Source organism: Macrobrachium nipponense, chromosome 2 (genome assembly GCF_015104395.2).
Source record: "Macrobrachium nipponense isolate FS-2020 chromosome 2, ASM1510439v2, whole genome shotgun sequence".
In the NCBI taxonomy this organism is placed as follows: domain Eukaryota; kingdom Metazoa; phylum Arthropoda; class Malacostraca; order Decapoda; family Palaemonidae; genus Macrobrachium; species Macrobrachium nipponense.
The window spans coordinates 114,094,311-114,116,451 of NC_087201.1; the positions used below are offsets into that span (position 1 = coordinate 114,094,311).

The following is a 22,141-nucleotide window of genomic DNA, read 5'->3' on the forward strand; positions in this document are numbered from 1 at the left end:
TTTACTGGAGTTGTATCCTTGTTGCCGATGCCTGATAATAGTCATTAGCAGCTTGAACAGTTTTCTCAGCTTCAGTTATAACTAGGTTTAAATTTAACAGCATATTTCTCGATTGATCTTTGATCTATATTGATCTTTGATCTCTAGCGAATAAAGTTATTACATTAAGATATCTCAGTTCTGTTCTACATAACATCATTTATAACAACTACTGTAACAGTGTACTATAACAACTACTGTAACAGTGTACTATAGTACGATGATTGAAATACAAGCTAAACGGAAGTTGTCCAATTCAGTTGTACTTAGAAAAAAAAGTTATCATTCGGTTATTCATGGCTGTACACGTTTATGCATAGAGTATTAACGTTAAAACCATACTTTCATAATTTCTTTTGCTGTTTTTGCATATGTAACTAGAAGATGGGATAAAGTTTGGCTATTGTAATTTGGTCTCTCGTAAAATTGGATTTTCATAACTTGAACACTACAGCTACCTGTACACTATTTAAAACCTTATTATATCTTTACATACTCTAGACACACAAAGCATTAAAGCTAGGCTTTTTTCACTTTACAGTATTTATAATACTATAATGCATTGTATACAGTACTACTGTACAATAAATTCTATAGTACTATACTGCATAAATATAATTCTACTTATTGCGGGATTATGGCGCCGTTTGACTGGTCTAGGACGCTGTTAACTGGTCTAGAATTTCGAAAGAAGGTGTGTGGCTGCCGTAGGCTTTAAAATCACTTGGCGTCAAAAACCACTTAGTGTTGGCAGTCAGGAACTGAACCCTTGCCGCTAACCGAGGGCCGCCTGTAGTAAAATATCAATTTATTAAAGAAAATATAGTGAATTAGTAAGATTTTAGTTCAATTCTTGATCTTTTCCTGTATCTGGCTTAGGGGGAGGGACAATTTTTTACCACTGTAAAAGTAACTCAGCTCCATAATAAACAAACTGGCGCTGCGTTCAGCTTCTGTGTGTCTTTAATTTTGATTAAACAACTTCCTTATGGAAAGTTTTTAAATCTCGCTATTCTTGCATTCTTTACTTATTACTTATTTGTTTACAAAATCCTCATGTTTATTCAGTTCTGCCATTTGCCAGCAATAAGGTGAAGTATTGTGGCATGATTAATCTTTCATGCACTTGAGATCCAAATGTAAACATATCATCAGTTGTCATACATAATTCTCTCTCTCTCTCTCTCTCTCTCTCTCTCTCTCTCTCTCTCTCTCTCTCTCTCTCTCTCTCTCTGACACAATAGGACATACACATTATTAATTCCTTTGGTTACCCTTGTAAAATGTGAATAAAATTTATTTTATCAACCTTTGCCTACTGCAACCATTTTGTTTTCCTCAAAGGGTTCCTGTCTCACCTCTCTCCATCCCCTAGCCGGCCGTGCAACATTTTCACCAAACAGTTCATAAGTCGTACATGGGAACAAAGTTTTTAAGAAAATTTAACTTCATATAACATACAGTTTTATTACTTTACACTTAATTTAACTTTTGAAGATATTAATTTAAAAAATGTGAAAAGGGGGACTGTGTTGGGTGGAAGGAAGTAACCTGATTCCCTTTATTGCTTATGTGGGTATTTGTTTCATATTTCGAACAAATCCTATTTTGAACAGCCTTCAGGAATGGATTAAGTGTGAAGTCTGAGGTACTACTGTATATTTGATGTAGGATGATAGTTTAAGGTGTAAATTTGGTGTTTGAACTTGCAAGATAAGCAGCAATAAGCATTTTTAGAGGGGGGTTTCAAGTATTCGTGGATTTTAACTACTTGTGGAGGGTTGTGGTATGCATCCCCTGTGAATACGGGGGGTTACTGTAAATTTGTTAGTGTGGCAAATACAGTATCCATTACAATACTGTACTCTATTTTTATGTCAACCATTTATTAATTTTTAAGGGTGATGTATTAAGATAACTTATAAATAAAATTACAGTAACTTTAATTTACTTAAAAGTTAGCTTAATACTGTGGGAGCATGGGTAGGTCATATTCTTTTATGAAGAATAGATTGATGGTCTTGGACCATACTAGCCCCTGAATTAGTTGTAATATTATTGTTGGGTTTGTATGAAAAATTAGTTTTATGGTCTGAAAACTGTTGCATTATGAATGCATGCTAAAGTTGCTGAAATGCAGTATACAAAACATTAACGTAAATGGCTCTCTCTCTCATGTATATCACTTTCTGATTCCTTTTCAGTCATAAAACATTTAGCATTTTCATTAGCTCACATGCCAAATATGATGTAAAGATTATTAATTCTCCAATTATTGCCACCTATAGCTCAAGAATCCAATGATAGCTCCTGAACAACGCAAACATCTTCCATTTGGTAACCATCCAGAAATGCTTCCCATGTTAGAGCAGCAACTTCGATTGTTGGAAGATAATATTCAGCGTGAAAATCAAGTCATCAATCACATGACTCAAATTACCCCACAGAGGAAGGACAATCATGCCAGCATGGTAAGAACTTTTTAATCTGTTTTTCAGATATATTCAGGTCTCTTTTTATATAATTTTCACATATATTCAGGTCATTTTTTGGTTAATTTTGAAACCTTCCATGATGCAGTAACAGCTTATCAGAGATATAGGTATGGAATTATCGCACGTTGTATAATGAGCAAAGCTACAATTTCAAGTCAGATGTAACAACCCTATGTGGAGTGAAGTCTTTATTCCCATTTAAAGGCTCATTAAATTTAGTACATTGGGACTCTGCTTGACCATAAGTTTACAGTTTTTTAATTAATATCAGTCAATCATGAAGCTAACATTTGGAATGTTAAAATCAGACATGGGGATGAATTGAATTTAGTGTGAGTTGGGATGTTTATCTTGGATCATTTATTATGAGTGAATAAGTGTTCTCAACTATTAGTTTCCTTACTCACATGTTAGTACTAGTACTTCTGTCACTGTGATGAATTATTCTGTTTTATATGGATGATCAGTTATGCTTTTAAATGCTTGCCCTTATTGCTGGTGTTACTTGTTTTTATTTCGAATAACATACCAGGCAAGAAATTGATACAAGTGATCGTATACCAGGCAAGAAATTGATACAAGTGATCGTATGTCATGCCTAAAGACTTTTTCCAGGTCTTAACACTTGTAACAATTGAAAAAGAAACCCACAAAATCACTGTGTATACGTGTTTACTTCTAAGTATTAACATTTAATTTTACTCCACACTCGAGTACACTTTCAGGCCTTATCTGTGGCCCATTGTCAAGAGATGTGTAGGTTGTCAGCCTGGGTCAGGGCCCAGCAGTCTTCTGGAACTTCTTGTTGAGTTGTCATTTATGTGATGGCTGTTTTGGTTTCCTCGAGAGTTGCTAATCCCCTCCTGTCACTCTGATATCCTGAGCTGATGGTCAGTGGGATTAACCCTTGTGGTAAGGAAGTGGCCACCAAAAGTCTGTTGGGAAGAAAACCTAATCCAGGTCAGCAGGGTCAATCTTAGCTTCTTTTAATATCAAAGCTCGGCTTATGGGATCTTCTGAGGTAAAATCTTTGTTTCCTTCTATTACTTTAATCTCTCTGATGACTGCTCCTTCTACTACCCTCCTATGACTTATTTTATTGCTTTTTTATATAAGCCTTCTGTTTTTAAAATCCATCCTATGGTCATTTTTCTAACAATGCCTAGCTACAGCACTCCCCTTAGAGTTAAGCTGTACTGCCCCTCTGTGTTCTTGGATTCTAGTTCTTATTCCCCTACCTGATTCCCCCACATATTTGTCTCCACAATTGCTGCAATTGATTATGTATACCCCCTGCATCATCTGTATTAATGTCATCTTCCAATGTATTTTTACACACTTTGTTTTTTTACTTTTTTACAGTATTATCAAAGGTATACACAAATTCATATTTACTACCTTTCATTTTTGAAGTGATTTGTTTCATTTTAGCCATAAAAGGGAGAGATCAGTTGACACGGAGTCCTTGCTGGCATTGAGGAATGGGGATCTGTTGGATTCCCAATATGTGTTTCCTCGGACAGAGCTCGAGAATGCGATTGACTGGTGCTGGGCTGACACCATAGACAGACTGGTGCACCAGCCAGTGTCAAAGTCAGAATCTCGTCCTCGGAGACGTCCAGCTCCTCCTTCCCCTCCTGTCCAGCAGCAGTCAAGGAGATCGTCGCCTGGTAGGCCATCAAGGAATTCAAGTTTGGCCGGGGCTTCCCGTTCGACTCAGCCTAGGTCAGAGGATCAACGCCATTTTTGTTCTCGTTCCTTTAAGCCAAGAAGGGGCCCAAGGGGCAGAGGTAAAGGGGGCCGTTGGTAGGTGAGGCACCTCTCCCTCTCCTGCGCCACAGGTTGGGGGGTGCCTGGCAGGTCATTGGGCCAAGTGGCAGAGTTATGGGGGCGGAGAAGTGGGTGGTAGATGTCCTTCGGGTGGGGTACCTACTGCCATTCGACTTCTCTCCTCCTCTGTCAGACAAGCCGCAGCTCAGGAAGGCATATCCTCCAGATTCTCTGGAGTTCTTGGCTCTTCGGGAGGAAGTGAAGATGCTGGACAAGGATGTGATAGAGGAAGTGGTGCGTCCGTCTCTGGGGTTTTACAGTCACATCTTCCTGGTGTCCAAGGCGTCGGGAGGATGGAGACCTGTGATTGATTCATCCACCTTGAATTGATTCATCCACCTTGAATCACTTCATCAGGAAGACTCGGTTCAAGATAGTGCCTCAGCGGCATGGTTGGTATGGTATTAGCGTCCCACCTCTGTGGTCACGAGTTCGATTCTCTGCCATTCCATTGAGGAGTGAGAGATCTGTATTTCTGGTGATAGAAGTTCACTCTCGACGTGGTTCGGAAGTCACGTGAAGTTGTTGGTCCCGTTGCTGAATAACCACTGGTTCCATGCAACGTAAAAGCACCATACAAACAAACAAACAAACAAACACTGTTCAAGATGGGGACCCTGCGTTTGGAGGACAAGCAGCAACATATCAACGTCTTGGAGTTGAAGGCAGCCTTCCTGGCTCTGAAGGAGTTCCGGGAGAAGGTAGAAGGCCATTCTGTCGTTCTCATGTTGGACACCACCAAGGTGGTAGCCTATGTGAACAAACAGGGAGGCCTGGTTTCTTGTCAACTTCACGCCTTGACCGTCTAGGTTCACCAGTGGGCGGACACCAATTCGGTAGAGCTCTCAGCCAGGTATATCCCAGGCAAATGGAATGTGGTTGCAGACAAACTCAGTCGTCGGGATCAGATCCTAGGCTCAAAGTGGTCCCTTCATCAAGTGGTAACAGACAAGCTTTTCCAGGTTTGGGGGAGACCCATGCTGGACCTTTTTGCGACTCGCTTCTACAGGAAGCTGGAGATATTCTGTTCATTGGTCCCAGATCCTTTAACATTGGCAGAGGACGCATTCCAACATCCCTGCGACAACCTGGAGGTGTATGCCTTCCCTCCGTTTTGTTTGATCCGTCAAGTTCTGAACAGGCTAATGAGTTCACAGTGTCTCAGGATGACTTTGGCAGCCCCTCTGTGGCCTCAGGCAGAATGGTTCCCAGATCTGCTGTCGTCATTGTCAGAGGTTCCGAGGGAGATTTCCCCCTTGGCGACATCTGTGTCAGCCTCATGCAGAAAGGTTCCACCAGTCAGTAGAATCTTTTTCTTCACGGTTGGAGGCTATCAAGTATCTCCTCTTGAGTGAGAGGCTTTTCTCAGTGAACAGCAAAGCATATGTCCAGCGGTCTCAGAAAGTCCACGTCCACAGTTTACCAAGGCAAATTGGCAATCTACTGTGATTGGTGTCGTAAACAGGGTTTTCATACAATCAACTTACCTGTCAGATATATACATAGCTAAGACTCCGTCATCCCCGACAGAAATTCAAATTTCGCGGCACACGCTGCAGGTAGGTCAGGTGATCTACCGTCCTGCCCTGGGGGGCAGGATTAGGAACCATTCCCGTTTTCTATTCATATTTTCTCTGTCGCTTGGAATGTAAACAACGTTTGCAGTTCCTCCTGACTTGATTTTTGGATTTCATCGCCATCGATCTTCTGGGCTATCTTTTGCAGGGAAGTACTGGATCTTTGATTCAGCATACGCATATTAATTTGTTTTAATAACTTTGGCTTCGAAAATTTCGAAGAATTGTTTACGTGTAACTACTGAACTTTTCGGTAGACACTCACATAGTTTGCAAGAAGGAAAATTTTAATATTTATTCATAATAACGTGTAGTAAATGTTAGAATTGATTGAGCTAACTTCCTTCTTGAGGAAGTCAGGAATAGAATTAGTTACGCTTCCTTTAGAAGTTTTTATAGCTCTCGTACTAACGAGCAGTTAGAGCATTAACAATACAAGTAGTTTTGTATCCTCATCTCCTCCTTACTTCACAGAATCTTCAAATTCATATTGCAATTTGAAGACAAAGGAATGTAGCTCAAAATACGAGCTATTGAAAGGTAAAAAGTGATTTTAGTGTTCACAGTGCAGTGGAGGGTGCGTTCTGATCGGCTCTGTTTCGCTCCCAGGCCTAGACCTCTTCCAAGCTCACATACCCAGAGGAGAAGGAAAGTCGAAAGCCTTACAGAGGTTATGGAGAATCCCCACCGATCAGGCGTCCCCGCCTTCGGCAGGAATCTGTAGGATAGAACGTCCCAGACTGCCAAGTTCGCCATTGGAAAGGCATCCTAAATAGTAGAGGGTGCGGTCCGATCGGCTCTGTCTCGCTCTCAGGCAGGCCTAGACCTCTTCCAAGCTCACAAGCCCAGAGGAGAAGGAAAGTCGAAAGCCTTACGGAGGTTATGGAGAATCCCCACCGATCGGGCGTTCCCTCGGCAGGATCTGTAGAACGTCCCAGACTGCCAGGGATAGCCATTGGAAAGGCATCCTTTAAAAAGTGCGTCTCTTCTTCCGTTTCTTCATCTTACATCCGAAAAGACGAAGAATGTACATGTTTGGAGTTCGGACGATCTGGCGCGTTCTCTGAAAACTAAGAGAACACTGAGCGAGAGGCTGAGAGCCAGCCAGCAAGCTAGCGCAAGCCACGTTCCAACAGCCAGCAGCGAGCCACGTTCCAACAGACTAGCGCGAGCCGCGTTCCAACAGACTAGCGCGAGCCGCGTTCCAGAACTTTTTTCTTGGCGCAAGGCGCCTTCAAAGAGAAAACAGACGGCTAGACTGAGGAGCCTTATAGTAGAGTGGCAATCAGAAGGATGCTTCCATTGAACGTTTACTGGCAAGAGGCTCGTAAAAGAAGACTAGAGGCGCTCGGAACTATCAAGGCGCACGGGACCTTCCACGCAAGCGGAACGTTCCAGGAGCGAGTCTCCTTTCTAGCGTGCGGAACTATTCAGACGCCAGGCGCTAGGCGCAAGGATCCAGGTGCCAGGCATCAGAATATTCCAAAATCTTCATTTGAAAGAGAGGTCAGTCGCGAGACTCCTCTTTGAGTTTTTTAACTTGAGCAACTTTCCCCTGGCAAATGTGCAAGATGTCGCACAGGCGGCCGTTGTTTTTGTCAGAATGATTCTGATACTAAGAGAAGCCCTTTTCCTTTTATTATTCAGAAGACTCCTGTGTTAGGCAGTTTCCTCTCAATGCGGACTCTCTCCTTCATCCATGCTCTTCCCTCGTTTTGAGGAGGCAAGAGCTTTGGGAGTTTTTCTTAATAAGAATCTCATCGACGTTTGGGCATGATGGCGGATAGGAAATATCTACTTCCTTCCGTAAACCCTAGTGATGAACAGGAATTCTGTCTCTTCCGCGATTTATGAGGAAATCACGAAGATTTAAAGAGTTCCTGGATTAACTTCCTTCCTTAAGGATATATATATACTCTTTCTATCGTTCTATTAACGAAAAGAACGAAGATAGTAGAAGGTAGTAGAGTTTCTGCTGTATGAGAATACGATACGGTCAAATCATAAACACATAACGTAGTTACTTCTTTGCTGTGCAACTCAATTACCAGTATCCTTCTACGACTTTCCTAGGAAGGACTACGCTTAAAGGGATTGTTAAGACAACACCTACTTAGCTTCTAGATTTATCGAAGTCTTGTTTCGCTTAAATATGCTTTAATAAGAACTTCCTGAAGTTCGATAATAATTTTATAAGATTCCTTTATTAAATGGAGTAGCTGGCAACTCTGGAAGTGTAAGGCCAGACGGCTAACGGAGACTGCTTTCGCTGAGAGCCTGAGACCAACGCAGTACCATGTAGGTGTCAGTCATGAGCGGTCGGGGTTATCTCTCTCCTGCGGGATGGAATAACTTTCCGTATCTCTCCCCTACAATCGCGGTCTTAACCTCGGATTGAGGGGATAGTTAAGCTAACATAAATAAAATATTGTATGCCTTTTGCTAAGAAGCTTTCAATAAGAGATATAGTACAACCTTTCAATGCTGTTTACCGTAGGTAACATTATTAAAGGATTCTATCGCAGCAGAACATTATATTATATAATGCTCTCAGGCTTACGAAAAGCATAGCTTATTAGAGTACCGTCTCAGAAGAAGATGGATGAGTCGGATGGGAAACATTCTCTTTGTGGCAGAACTTGTTTCCCTGAATGGACTATACTACGTATATAAAGTTTTTTCCTACTAAGAACGGAATTAACATGTGAAAGGATGTCGGGTACCATAAAGGCACAGGTGTTCTGGCACATAACCTAAAAGAACTTAGAAAGGAAGCGCCAGCCTGGCACATAGCGCTAGAAGTGCCAACCTGGCGCAATGCGCCAGAAGCGCCAGCCTGGCGCAGTGAGCCAAGAGCACCATCCAAGATTTTCTCGTTTTAGCGAGTTATTAACCTAAGAGTCCAGTAGCCTCTCGGACACCAGGCTCGGTAACAGCAAGATTCGTTCCTGATTTCGTTACCCATTTAATCACTTAGGCCAATTCCACGACACACTCATATCGCAAAGAGCATCGAGAATCTCTTTTTTCGCTCCTGTTCGCGTTAACAAAGAGAACCTTCTCGATCGACGATAATAACTGTTAACATGTTTAACATTTATTGGAAAGAGTTGTGAGAACCTGCAGAAAGTCTTCTTCATAAATCTCTTAGTAAGGTAGAAGACGAACAGGCTTCCTATAGACTGCTTCCTTTTCCTCGAACCAAGAGAGGTAACAATATACGCCATCTTTATTTTTTTCTTAGAAAGGGGAATAAACTTTAGTCTTTTTTCCCCTAAATATAAATTATTTGCAGAATTTAAGATAAAGGGCGTCAAAGAAAGAGAAGATAATACTTTATGCCTCATTTTGGCCTTAGAGAGGTTGGATTCACAGAGGTCACGTTCTTCTCACAGCATGTTTTGGAAATCTTTTCCAAGACAGTCTGAATATTCTATCAGCATCTATTATAAATGGACCTTAACAACCTCTCCACTCTGAGTCTGTCTGCGTGCAGACTGACCAGAAGTGGACATGTATGAGAGGATTTTTCAAGGTAAATGACAATAGTCATGGACAAGATATAGAATTGCTGCAGATCGTGCTAGAGGGAATGAGGAAGCTGTCCTCTTCCGATACCTCTGTGAGCCACATAGCGGTTTTTTCTTCCCTTTCAGAGGGAAGAATCACCTTTGTATATATCTGCTATCAAATAACGCAGTAAAAGGCTATACTCTGTCTCTATAAAGGGATTGGAGATAGCAGAGGATTAAGATCTTCGGGATCTTAAAAATTTCTCAAAGAAGTTTGATGAGGAGCAGTTCCATCTTGTCGGAACATAGAATCTGTGGCCACAAAAAAGATCCCATTAGAAGTACATGATATCCTACTCTTGTCATATTGAGGTATCGTATAAGATCCCGAAGATCTTAATCCTATAAGATCTTCGGGATCTTATACGATACCTCAATATGACAAGAGTAGGATATCATGTACTTCTAATGGGATCTTTTTTGTGGCCACAGATTCTATGTTCCGACAAGATGGAACTGCTCCTCATCAAACTTCTTTGAGAAATTTTTATGAGGGAATTCTTTGTTTCTCTTGGTCCCAAACGATCAAGAAGACAAGTGAATTTTTTGAGCATTGGAATCTCGCATCAGATTCTATGGAGATTAGGCAATGGGTTCTTGCCAGCATAGTATGTCTGGCAAAAGAACTAAAACCCCCTATTCATGATTCAATGTTTTCAGATAGAGGTTTCGTTGTCCAGGCAGGGTACTTACGTTTTCATCTACAGTAGAATGGTTAAAACGTTTGCCTACAGAGTCTTTGGAATGCGATGACGGCTCGAAATGCTTCCCAGAAGGTGTTCAGAGGGATACAATAAAGAGCTTGAAATCAGGAGTACTCCCAATTTCAGCTCGGAGTCTCCTTCGACTTCCAAGCTTCTTCCCTTCCTTCGCTGATATTCATTCATTTCATCTCACTACCCTCTAAAATAAAAATAAATGACGAAGAAACTAATAGCGATAATTATGAAACACCAAATTTAGAATATGAAAGTCACTGCTAAATAATGTGCAGATTCTGAGAAAAGTTTAGTACTATATTGACTTACTAGTAGGCTAACTCGGAAATGTAGGCTAAATGTGTTAAATAAAGTATACTCTATTTTAAAGAATATTATACATTATGAAACTATAAAATGAAGTTAAAATATACAAGTAATAAAATGATAAAAAGCATTGTCAGAACTTTGCCAAGTAGTAGGCTAAGTTAGAAACTACTTGTGTATAACACAAGACTGAAAATTAATGCTATTAGTCAAAATAAAGAGAATAACACATTTAACAACGAATTCATTTAACAACGTAGTTGCTGGAACAGAACCCTATTGTTAACCCTCTTACGCCGACTGGACGTATTTTACGTCTACATTTTTCGTCTCCCGTGTGCCGACTGGACGTATTTTACGTCTACTTACAAAAGTTTTTTTTTAAATTCGCGGAAAAATACTTATAGGCCTACCAGCCTAAAACTTTTGAATCACGCGCCTTGGGGGATGCTGTGAGTTCACGGATCAAGGTGTTGTTTTGTTTACAATCGTTACGCAGGCGCACAAGCGTGAATTTCTTTTTTGCCGCACTAAAAAGTATCTGTGACACATCTCTGAAATTATTTCGTCACTTTGACATAATTTTTGTACCATTGTAAATTAGCCGTTACATGAAGTATTATATATGAAAATGTGCGCATTTTTATATAGAATACAACAATAAAATACTCATGATTGTAGCTTTTATCAGTTTTGAGATATTTTCATATAAATAACGATAATTGCCAAAATTTCAACCTTCGGTCAACTTTGACTCTACCGAAATGGTCGAAAAACGCAATTGTAAGCTAAAACGCTTATATTCTAGTAATATTCAATCATTTACCTTCATTTTGCAACTAATTGGAAGTCTCTAGCACAATACTTCGATTTATGGTGAATTTATGAAAAAACTTTTTCCTTACGTCCGCGCGGTAACTCTTCCGAAAAAAATCATACATGCGATTGTGGTAATATTTGCACCATTTTAAAATTAGCCATTATATAAAGTTTTATATATGGAAATGTGCGGAATTTCATGCACAATACAACTAAAAACAACCCATGGTTGTAGCTTTTATCAGTTTTGAGATATTTTCATATAAATAACGATAATTGCCAAAATTTCAACCTTCGGTCAACTTTGACTCTACCGAAATGTTAAAAAAACGCAATTGTAAGCTAAAACGCTTATATTCTAGTAATATTCAAGCATTTACCTTCATTTTGCAAAAAATTGGAAGTCTCTAGCACAATATTTCGATTTATGGTGAATTTATGAAAAAATAACATTTTCTTTATGTCCGCGCGGTAACTCTTCTGAAAAAATCATACGTGCGATTGTGGTAATGTTTGCACCATTTTAAATTAGCCGTTACATAAAGTTTTATATATGAAAATGTGCGCAATTTCATGTAGAATACAACTAAAAATAATTGAAGGTTGTAGCTTTTCTCATTTTGGAAATATTTGCATATAAATCACGATAAATAGAAAAAAAACCACGTTCGGTCAACTTTGACTACCGAAATGGTTGAAAAACGCAATTGTAAGCTAAAACTCTTACAGTCAAGTAATATTCAGTCATTTATCTTCATCTTGAAACAAATTCCAAGTCTCTAGCAAAATATTTAGATTTATGGTGAATTTAAAAAAAAATCTTTCCTTCCCTCCGCGCGCAGATTCTCCGCCACAAATCTCCGAAATACGTACGTCCCATTCTCGGAATATTTGCTCCGTTTCATATTAGGCATTTCATAGATTTTTTATATATGAAAATGTGTGCAATTTCATGTAAAATAAAACGAAAAATATTTGAAGGTTGTAGCTTTTCTTATTTCCGAAATAATTGCATATAAAAAATATATATATAAAAAAATTCAACATTCGGTCAATTTTAACTCGTCAGATATGGTCGAAAACTGCAATTGTAAGCTAATACTCTTACAGTATAGTAATATTCAATCATTTGTCTTCATTTTGAAAGAAATTGGAAGTCTCTAGGACAATATTTAGATTTATGGTGAATTTTTGAAAAAAATATTTGTTCACGTCCGTGCGTTACGAATTCGTGCATTATTTTGTGATAATATTTTCTTTGTGTTGCTTTTATTGTTTTACAATGTGTTATATACCAAAATGATCGCAATTTAGTGTAAATTACAAAAAAAAAAAGTAACTTGTTACCTTTAACCGTTTTGCGCACAGCGCGATTTGAATACAATTATATATGAAATTTCGTTTTTGCGTTATCATATATCGCATTACAGTGGACCCCCTGTATTCGCGTTCTCCAGATTCGCGGACTCACACATTCGCGGATTTCTCTCGGGAACGTTTCCCTGCATTATTCGTGGAAAATTCACGCATTCGCGGTATTTTTCTATGATAAATATCCACAAATTCCTGTTTTTTTGATGAATTTCATCATAAAATGCACTTTTTGTGATAAAACTATTAAAAAAAACCATGTAGGAAAATTTTTAGTGGGTTTTTCTTGAGTTGTAACTAACAAAATAGGCTGTTTTTAGCATTTTTATAGGGGTTCCAAACATTCGCGGATTCTAACTATTCACGGGGGGGTCTGGTACGCATCCCCCGCGAATACGGGGGGACCACTGTATTTATATATGATAATGATAATTTTTTCATTTCTGATGGTTGCATACTAAACTTCAGGCAATGACAAAAACAGGAGCCAAAAATGAACTCTTAATCTTGAAAACTAAGCGCGCTGTGATTTTTTGAAAAAAATATTTTTTCCGCTTCCGCGCTCGCTCCGAAACCCCTCCGGCACACGGGAGACAATTTTTTATTTACCGCTCCGGCGTAAGAGGGTTAAAAGTGACATGGATAGATTGGTACGTATTGTATTTCTTTAAAATACTATCACATATGAATTTTGTAATTACAGTTATTATTATTATTATTATTTGAAAGTATTAAAAACAAATAGTACAAGTACATAAAAAATCTTGAGTCTCAGTAAATGAGAGAGAGAGAGAGATAGAGAGAGAGAGGGGGGGGGGAAATGTCAGGACCACGTGATTGCAACACTGCAGCTCTTCCCCCAGATTTTCCCCCTCCTGGCTGTCACAGAACTTGATATATCTGACAGTTTTAGTACCTGAATCTGAGAAAAGGTTACTGGAAGTTACTTGAAGAAGACGGATTTCCTTCATTCTTCCATAATTTTTTAAATATAAGCTAAAATCTTACTAATTCACTATGGTATTTTCTTTAATGAATTTATATTGTTGCTGTATAAATTAATATTAATATTTGAAAATAGTAAATCATTTATTTATCATACTAAAAAACATACATCTTTGTAGTATAGAGAGAGAGAGAGAGTGAGAGAGAATTATAGTGATTATTTTCGTTGGAAAATACAAAGAGAGAGAGAGAGAGAGAGAGACTGTGCTAAACTATAAATGATTCTTATCTTATCATAGTATGTGTTTTTTAAAAGCGTTGTAAACTCGGAGCGTCGGAAGCGTCAGCGTCGTAACCTCGGAACAAGCGTTGTAACCCAGGGCAGATTTTTCAATGAATATTTAAGAAAAAGCGTCGTAACCTCGGAACATCGTAAGCCGGACCCGTCGTAACCCGGGGACCGCTCTATATAGACAACTTATGCGAAGTTATGCACGCAGTGACGCAGGCAAAGTCCTTCTCAGCCTTCTATATCGACTTTTCTTTTGTTTTAAAGTGCATTCGTTGTAGATTTTGTTACAAACAGCTGTTCATTACATGTGTCAAAGCATTAGAATATTGCAGTCAAGCATGTTTTGCAGCTTTGAAGGATATTAATAACAAAAGTGACTTGCCATAATATATTGAATAAATTGTAGACAATAAAATACATATGATTAAAACCTTTCAATAATCCTTTTAAAATTATTTCCCTCATTGTTGTCAAGTTATTTTTCATTTGTCATATTTTGCACTAGATCCAACTGCTCACAAGAGATGGTGTTTGGTTTGAGCATATGTGATGAACTCTGAACAGGACAGTGTGAAATTGCACTTTATCTGTAGTTCTGAACTTCTGACTTGATCATCTCTACACTGCACCGGTTCCTACACCCACCCCATCGTTGGCCCATCAGAGAGAACACTCGCTCCACTTGAGCATTTGAAAGGGGAATGCTCAGTACAAATTTTTGCTTGTTTGTTTGTTTGTTTGTTTTTTTTTTTTTTTTTTTTTTTTTTTTTTTTTTTTATTGAAAATATGGGACAAAAGGTGTCCCGGTGAGGGTCGATACAGGACACGGGACAAATGTCATAAATACAGGACAATCCTATCAAATATGGGACGTCTGGTCACCCTGCTCTTAGCCAACATTGGCAATGTTTTTACTTTCATTTAATAGTTTATTTTCTCTTCGTGTTTTTCGTAACTCCAAGTTGTTATAAAACGAGTACGTCGTTAAATGAGGAGTACCTGTATTATACTAAGTAATGTGAGACTACATACAGTATTATTGGATACAATGAAATAAAGCATAACTTTTTAAAAGAGCCAAGGAAAAGCTGCATATTCATTGTTTGTATATTATGAGTCTCAGCGCTTTGGCAAGTACTGAAATATGTACTGATAACCAGACAACAGTGCCGTCTATTAATGAAAAAAAAAAAAAAAAAACTTCATATAAAGAAAAATAACCATGTCACATATTAATAGTTTCTAAAGATTAATTTGCACTAAATAGAAGCAAGAAAATCTCTGAATTGAGTTGAATACGACGAAATAATCTTACCTTTGGCTTAACTGTTTTTTCAAACCAAAACATCAATTGGTTTGTTTGTATTTTATAACACAAATAGTAATACAAGACTGCATACAGTATTATTAGATACTGCAAAGTAAAAGATAACTTTTAAGAAGAGCAGAGGAAAAGTTGCATATTTGTTATGTTTGTATTTTATGAGGCAGTCTTGGCACGTAGCCTAAGAAACAGATAACCAGACAACGGTGCCATAAACCCTACGGAATGTGGAACCCAGTTATGAATATATTTAACAAGTGCTGTAAAACTGAAATGCTGCTAACCTCAGGCTGCCTGTATTATTTTTTTTATTTCTCTCTCAAGATTCATTCTTCACAATTTCCCTTTTGGTGCTGGGCTGCCTTCCCAATTAAGGTCAACATGCTCGTAATAATTCTTTTCCAGCTAAGGTAGCACCTTGCCTTGCAGCAATAACGGAGTCACGGCTGTTCCTTGAGGAGTAATGTTGGTCATGAATATGAACTGAGAGTTTCTGTGGTATACAAAAACTGAGGACAAATTGCTCTACTGAGAAAGCTCATAGCTCACTTTGTGGTATAGTCATATATGTTTCATGAAGAGGAGGATGGCTGTCAGTAACAAAAGTAATAGTAGAGGAAACCATGGGAGGACTCCAAGTTAGTAAGATGAGAATTCAAAAGAAGAATATATTTAAGCCTGGTTTATGAAAACAGGACTGGGTGTAGCTCAAGTTTGGCAAATATAAGATGATGCTTCCAAAGGAGGCAATATAGGAACATCACCAACAGCAGGAGCCAAATTCCATAATGGGTGTTGTCTATCAGAGGTGTATAACTATGTTTGGTCTCTTCCCTTGTAGGCATAAAGGGTAATGAGGATAAAGAAGCCAAAAAGGCAGTAAAAAAGGAGTCTATCCAAAAAATACAAATACCTTACAATGACATCAAAACAACAATAAATAAATACTGTCAATCAAAATGGGAAAAAGAATGGCTAGAATTAAATCATAAATTAAAGCATATTAAATCATCTGTAAAACCTTGGAATAGACAACAATGTCAAAGAAGGGAAGATGTCATATTAACAAGATTAAGAATAGGACATACATACTTAGCACACAAATACTTGATGAAGCAAGGCGAGGAAAGACAGGCCCCTTACTGTGACCATTGCCGTACTCTGGTCACAGTCCGTCATCTGCTAACTGAATGCAATAAATTTGAAAGATAATGAAGATCCAACAACATATATAATATACCACTTGAAGAACTATTGGGAGAAAATGCCCCGCTTCAAAATAAAGTAAATTATCTCAAAGAAATAAACCTGCTTTATATGATATAACATGTCTTATAGTCTCATAGTTATACAGTAAGCGCTGAATGGCCTTTGCTGCCCCAGTGCTTGGTGTTACACCTAAACTTTATAAAACCAACTAACCAACCATACATGGCAGAAGAACTTGTTAGTGGAACAGAGGTAGGAAGGAAGAGTCTGCAAAACAAGCACTAATAGAGGCAAAATGGAATACCACTAAAAATAATTAATCAAAAATAACATCACAGTGATAATGAATAGGATTTCTGGGATGGGCAGTGATGATGATGATGATGATGATGATTCAGGTGTCAGAATAACACAGGAATGAGTGAAGTGAATTATGTGCATGTCTTTATGTAAGTAGTAGTGTACTTGCAATTTGGAATGGTTAAAGATGATTGACTGGGATATTTCATGATAGTAAGACAATGTATGACGAATTGGGTAGTGAATAAGCTATAGTTTTTTTATACCTGTGAACACCTCATCTTTTTTTTCACATAGAGAGGAAAATGAGTGAACTTGATAGCTCAAATGGTGGTTGTCATACCATAAAATATTATACATTCATTATAACTGCTTCAAATCATAGTCAGAAATTTTTATTTGTTGTTCCCATATGTAGATTAATTATATTTTCAGATGTCAGCTGGATTAGTACGAGGTCAGCCAGTAGCAGCAGAAAAATCAATTTCAACTGATTATGTGGAAAGATCAATGATTACTGGATCAACTTCTACTAAGGGACATGCAGCTGCTTCAAGTTCAACACAGCAGCAAACTCCAGCCAGTAAGGTATGCAGCTTATCTTGAGTAGAATCACCTTAAATATTTTTAAATTGATGAACAATTAATCGTACAAGTAAACAGTGTCTATAGAGCACAGAGGTTTACAGATACAATTCTGTAGTTTCTGAGGTGATACTGTCAAAGTTGTGTGTGTGTGCACACACAGATGGCAGCTATTTTTGTGTGCGTGCACACAGATGGCAGCCATTTTTGTGTGTGTGCACGCACACAGATGGCAGCCATGTGGGAAGGCTATGTTTTGTGTACTCTATTTCCCCTTTTTATCACACCTTTAGTTTGTCGTGGGAAAAGACATGCTTGTACTCCACTGTTCTCAGTCATGGAAATAATTTTTTACTTCATGGCTATATTTTGTGCTGAAGGCGGTGAATGAAGAGAGATTCATCATTTAAATTTCTGAATTACATATGTAAAGAGAGCTAAGAGAAACAGTAAAAGAAAATGATTAATTTAAAAACCTTTACTGTATTTGATATTTAGTTTTTATTGCCTTATTGTGTATGTAACAACTGGAGGAGAATGAAAGATACAAGGTAAGTTATTTGATGAAAAATGCAAAGGAATTTATAAGAGGCGGTAGAAAGTGAGAAGAAACAGAATGGAATGAGGAAAAATAAATATCCAAGTATAAAATTGGTTAGAATTTGTCAATTGCTATACATGATTTGATATTGTCAGTTTAATTTTGTATCTGAACCTACAAACAATTATACAAATAATTTTTATTTACAGAAAGATAAAATTGCAAAGATAAACCTTACCTCTCAGATGATGGCAGTTAAATAAAAAAACTCAAAAATATTTTACTTGTACCAAGTAAGATTTGTGTAAATGTATCACTATGTATTATAAATTGTGAAATTTCATAGATATACTTTTCTAAGAGCCACATTGGCCTTTTAATATCTAGATATCCTCACACAAGAAGCCTTGAATGAACTTGTATGAAAAATTTATATTTTCATGCTGGGATTTAAAAAAAACTATGACAAACTCATTTTGAATGATTACAGATAATTACTAAAACAGATCATCATTTTGAATTATTACAGATAATTACTAAAACAAATCAAACTGGAAGAGCTTTTGTAAATTTTCAAGTAGATTTTAGTAAAACTGGTAACAAAATTAAAGGTTGGTTATTGGAATTGGTAATGAATATCTCAAAAAAAAATCCCAGGCCTAGGGAACAAGTTTGCTTTTATTTCTAGCCTAGAAAGTAGTAAATAGCATTGTTTTGTTAAAGTGTATGTTAAGTCATTGGTAGGTTTGTGTATGTTTCTGAAATCACACATTACTATTGTTTAGGGAGGTAGGGTAAGATGTTATTTGTGTCATAGTTGCGCCTGTGTAATTACCACATAAAATATCCTTGTGGAGTAGTGAGGTATTTTTGTTTTATTCTCTCTTTCCCTCTATTATTTAGGGTCCTTCTGTTCTTGGGGAGATTGCTTTGCCAATTAACCCTTAAACACCTATTGGACATATTTTATGTCGACAAAAATTCTGTCGGGGTGCTTAATTGACGTAAAATACGTCGATGCTAAAAAGTTTTTTAAATATTCGTGGAAAAATAGTTATAGGCCTACTTGGCAAAACAAATTCTGAATCACGTGCCTTGAGGGCTGCTGGGAGTTCATGGATCAAGCTGTTGTTTTGTTTACAAGCGTTACCCAGCCGCGCATGCGTGAATTTCTTCCTTTTCACACCAAAAAGCATCAGCGACACGTCTCAGAAATTATTTCGTCACTTTGTCATAATTTTTACACCGATTTATATTAGCCGTTACATTGAGTTTTATATACGAAAATGTGCACAATTTCATGTAGAATACAACTAAAAACAACCCATGGTTGTAGCTTTTATCAGTTTTGAAATATTTTCATGTAAATCATGATAAGTGCCAAAAATCAGCCTTCAGTCAACTTTGACTCGACCAAGATAGTTGAAAAATGTAATTGTAAGCTAAAAATGCTTACATTCTAGTAATATTCAATCATTTACCTTCATTTCGCAACAAATTGGAAGTCTCTAGCACAATATTTTGATTTATGGTGAATTCTGAAAAAACTTTTTCCTTACGTCCGTGCTGTAACTACCGAAAAAATCGGAAATTCTTTTGTCAGATTGTCCTAATGTTTGCACTGTTTTATATTAGCTGTTACATAAAGTTTTATATATGAAAATGTGTGCAATTTCATTTAGAATACAACAACAAAAAACAACACATGGTTGTAGCATTTATCAGTTTTGAAGTATTTTCATATAAATCACGATAAGTGCCAAAATTTCAACCTTTGGTCAACTTTGACTCGACCGAAATGGTTGAAAAACGCAATTGTAAGCTAAAACTCTTACATTCTAGTAATATTCAATCATTTACCCTCATTTGCAACAAATTGAAAGTCTCTAGCACAATATTTCAATTTATGGTGAATTTTTGAAAAAAAAACTTTTTCCTTACGTCCGCTTTGTAACTGCCGAAAAAATCAGAAATTCTTTTGTCAGATTGTCGTAATGTTTGCACCGTTTTATATTAGCCATTACATAAAGTTTTATGTTTGAAAATGTGCACAATTTCATGTAGAATACAACAAAAAACAACCCATGGTTGTAGCTTTTATCAGTTTTGAAATATTGTCATATAAATAATGATAAGTGCCAAAATTTCAAACTTCGGTCAACTTTGACTCGACCGAAATGGTCGAAAAACGCGTAAGCAAAAACTCTTAAATTAACTCTTACATTCTAGTAATATTCAATCATTTACCTTCATTTTGCAACAAATTGGAAGTCTCAAGCACAATATTTTGATTTATGGTGAATTAAAAAAAAAAAAAAAAACAAAAAAAAACCATGGTTGTAACTTTTATCAGTTTTTAAATATACAGGCAGTCCCCGGCTTGCGAAGTTCTGAGGTTACTCCGCTTTTCAATTATATTCATCATAAATTATTTCCAGGTTTATGACGCAGGTTTTCTATCTTATCCCTTTAGTTAGCAATGTTTAATGTGCATTCTCCACAATAGATGGAAATGTGCTGTGTTTAATTTTTTGACGGCAACATTCAAATGTATACTGAGCAAAAGCCAAAATTCTTCATTTTTGTTATTTCACTACACTACAATCAAAATGAGTGAAGAAGAAACTAAAAGCAATAATTATGAAGATAGTAAATTTACGAGATGAAAGTCATCAATAATAATCTGCATATTCTGAGAAAAGTTAAGAAGTTGACTCAAAGTTAGATTAACTCAGGAATGTAGGCTAAATGCATTATGTAAGGTACTCTATTTAAAGAATATCATATACAGTATGAAGAAAGAATCCTAAGTTATAAAATGATAAAGTGCAAATATTTACGAGTAATAAAATGATAAAAAGTGGTATCAGAACTTAGCCATGTAGTAGGCTAAGTCAGCAACTAACCTACACTGTGTTTACATAGGGGTTTCATTTTGTATGGGTGTACTGTGTTCTATAGACTGGGATTTTATACATTCAACTTCCCTGTCCGATATATACTTAGCTATAGACTCCGTCGTCCCCGACAGAAATTCGAATTTTGCTGTACACACTACAGGTAGCTCAGGTGATCTACCGCCCTGCCGCTGGGTGGCAGGAATAGGAACCATTCCCGTTTTCTATCAGATTTTCTCTGTCGCCGGCTCTAGCAACATCGTTGTTAGTTCCTCTGACTGAATTTTGTTATTTTCATCGCAATTGATCTTCCTGTTGGCTTTTTTGGTGACGTATTTGGATCGTTGTAGTATTGGCATACGCTATTGTGGACTGTATTTTGGATTTGGTTTGGATTTTACTTTAATATGTCTGACTCTGGAACTGTTTTGAGAGTGTGTGTGAATGAGGGCTGAAGGTGAGGATGCCGAAAGCTTCGGTTGATCCTCACACTGTATGTAGACGTTGCAGGAGGTATGATTGCTCTTTAGATAACACTTGTAAGGAATGCGAGAATTTGAGTGCAGAAGGATGGAAGATTCTAACTTCTTACTTGAAGAAGTTAGAGAGAGATAGGGTGAGGAAGGCTTCTTCCAAAACCTTGATTAGTTCTAGATCTAGCGATCAAGTTTCTAATTTAGTAACTTCTCCTCTTGTAAATATTGCACCTTCTACGTCTGTTTCAGCCCCTTCCCCCTTCGCAGATCCTGCAGATTCAACATCTGAAATTGCGGATCTTAAAGCTGCCCTTAAGAGAATGGAGCTTAAGATGGCAGCGCTGGAAGGTAAGCAAAGTGAATTCAAAGTGAACAGTGCAGTGGATAGTGACGTAAGTGTCCCCAGTGTAGTGGAGGGGGCGTCTGATCAGCTCCACAATGCTCCCAGGCCTAGACCTCTTCCAAGCTCCCAAGCCCAGAGGAGAAGGAATGTCGAAAGCCTTACGGAGGTTGTGGAGAATCCCCACCAGTCAGACGTCCCTTCGGCAGGTTCTGTTTCGCCTCAGACTGCCAGAGATCGCTACTGCAAAAGCGTTCTCCGAGAGCGCTTCTCATCTTCCAAGATGTCATCGCCCAAGCGCGGGTGGAGATCTACGGATCTTTCCAGGCCGTTGAAGAGGAGCTGGAAAGCGCCTCAATTCGATTCGAGTCCTGAGCGTTTCCCCGAAGAATTACCATCGGACAGGAAGAGAGCGAAGAGATCTATGCTCTCTCCTACAGATTACTGGGAGCCTCTTGCGCCTGACCGTTCTCCTTCTCCTCCTCCTTTGGACAAGGACAGAGA

General features: G+C 37.8%; 1 protein-coding gene across 1 annotated transcript in view; it reads left to right on the forward strand.

Moving 5' to 3' along the window:
• Nucleotides 1-22,141, forward strand: part of LOC135220917 (transcriptional regulator ATRX-like) — a 507,237-nt gene that overhangs the window by 474,506 nt on the left and 10,590 nt on the right. The window contains 2 exon segments of the mRNA XM_064258551.1: nt 2,328-2,510; nt 17,234-17,386. Of these exon segments, the coding sequence (XP_064114621.1) occupies nt 2,328-2,510; nt 17,234-17,386 (336 nt within the window).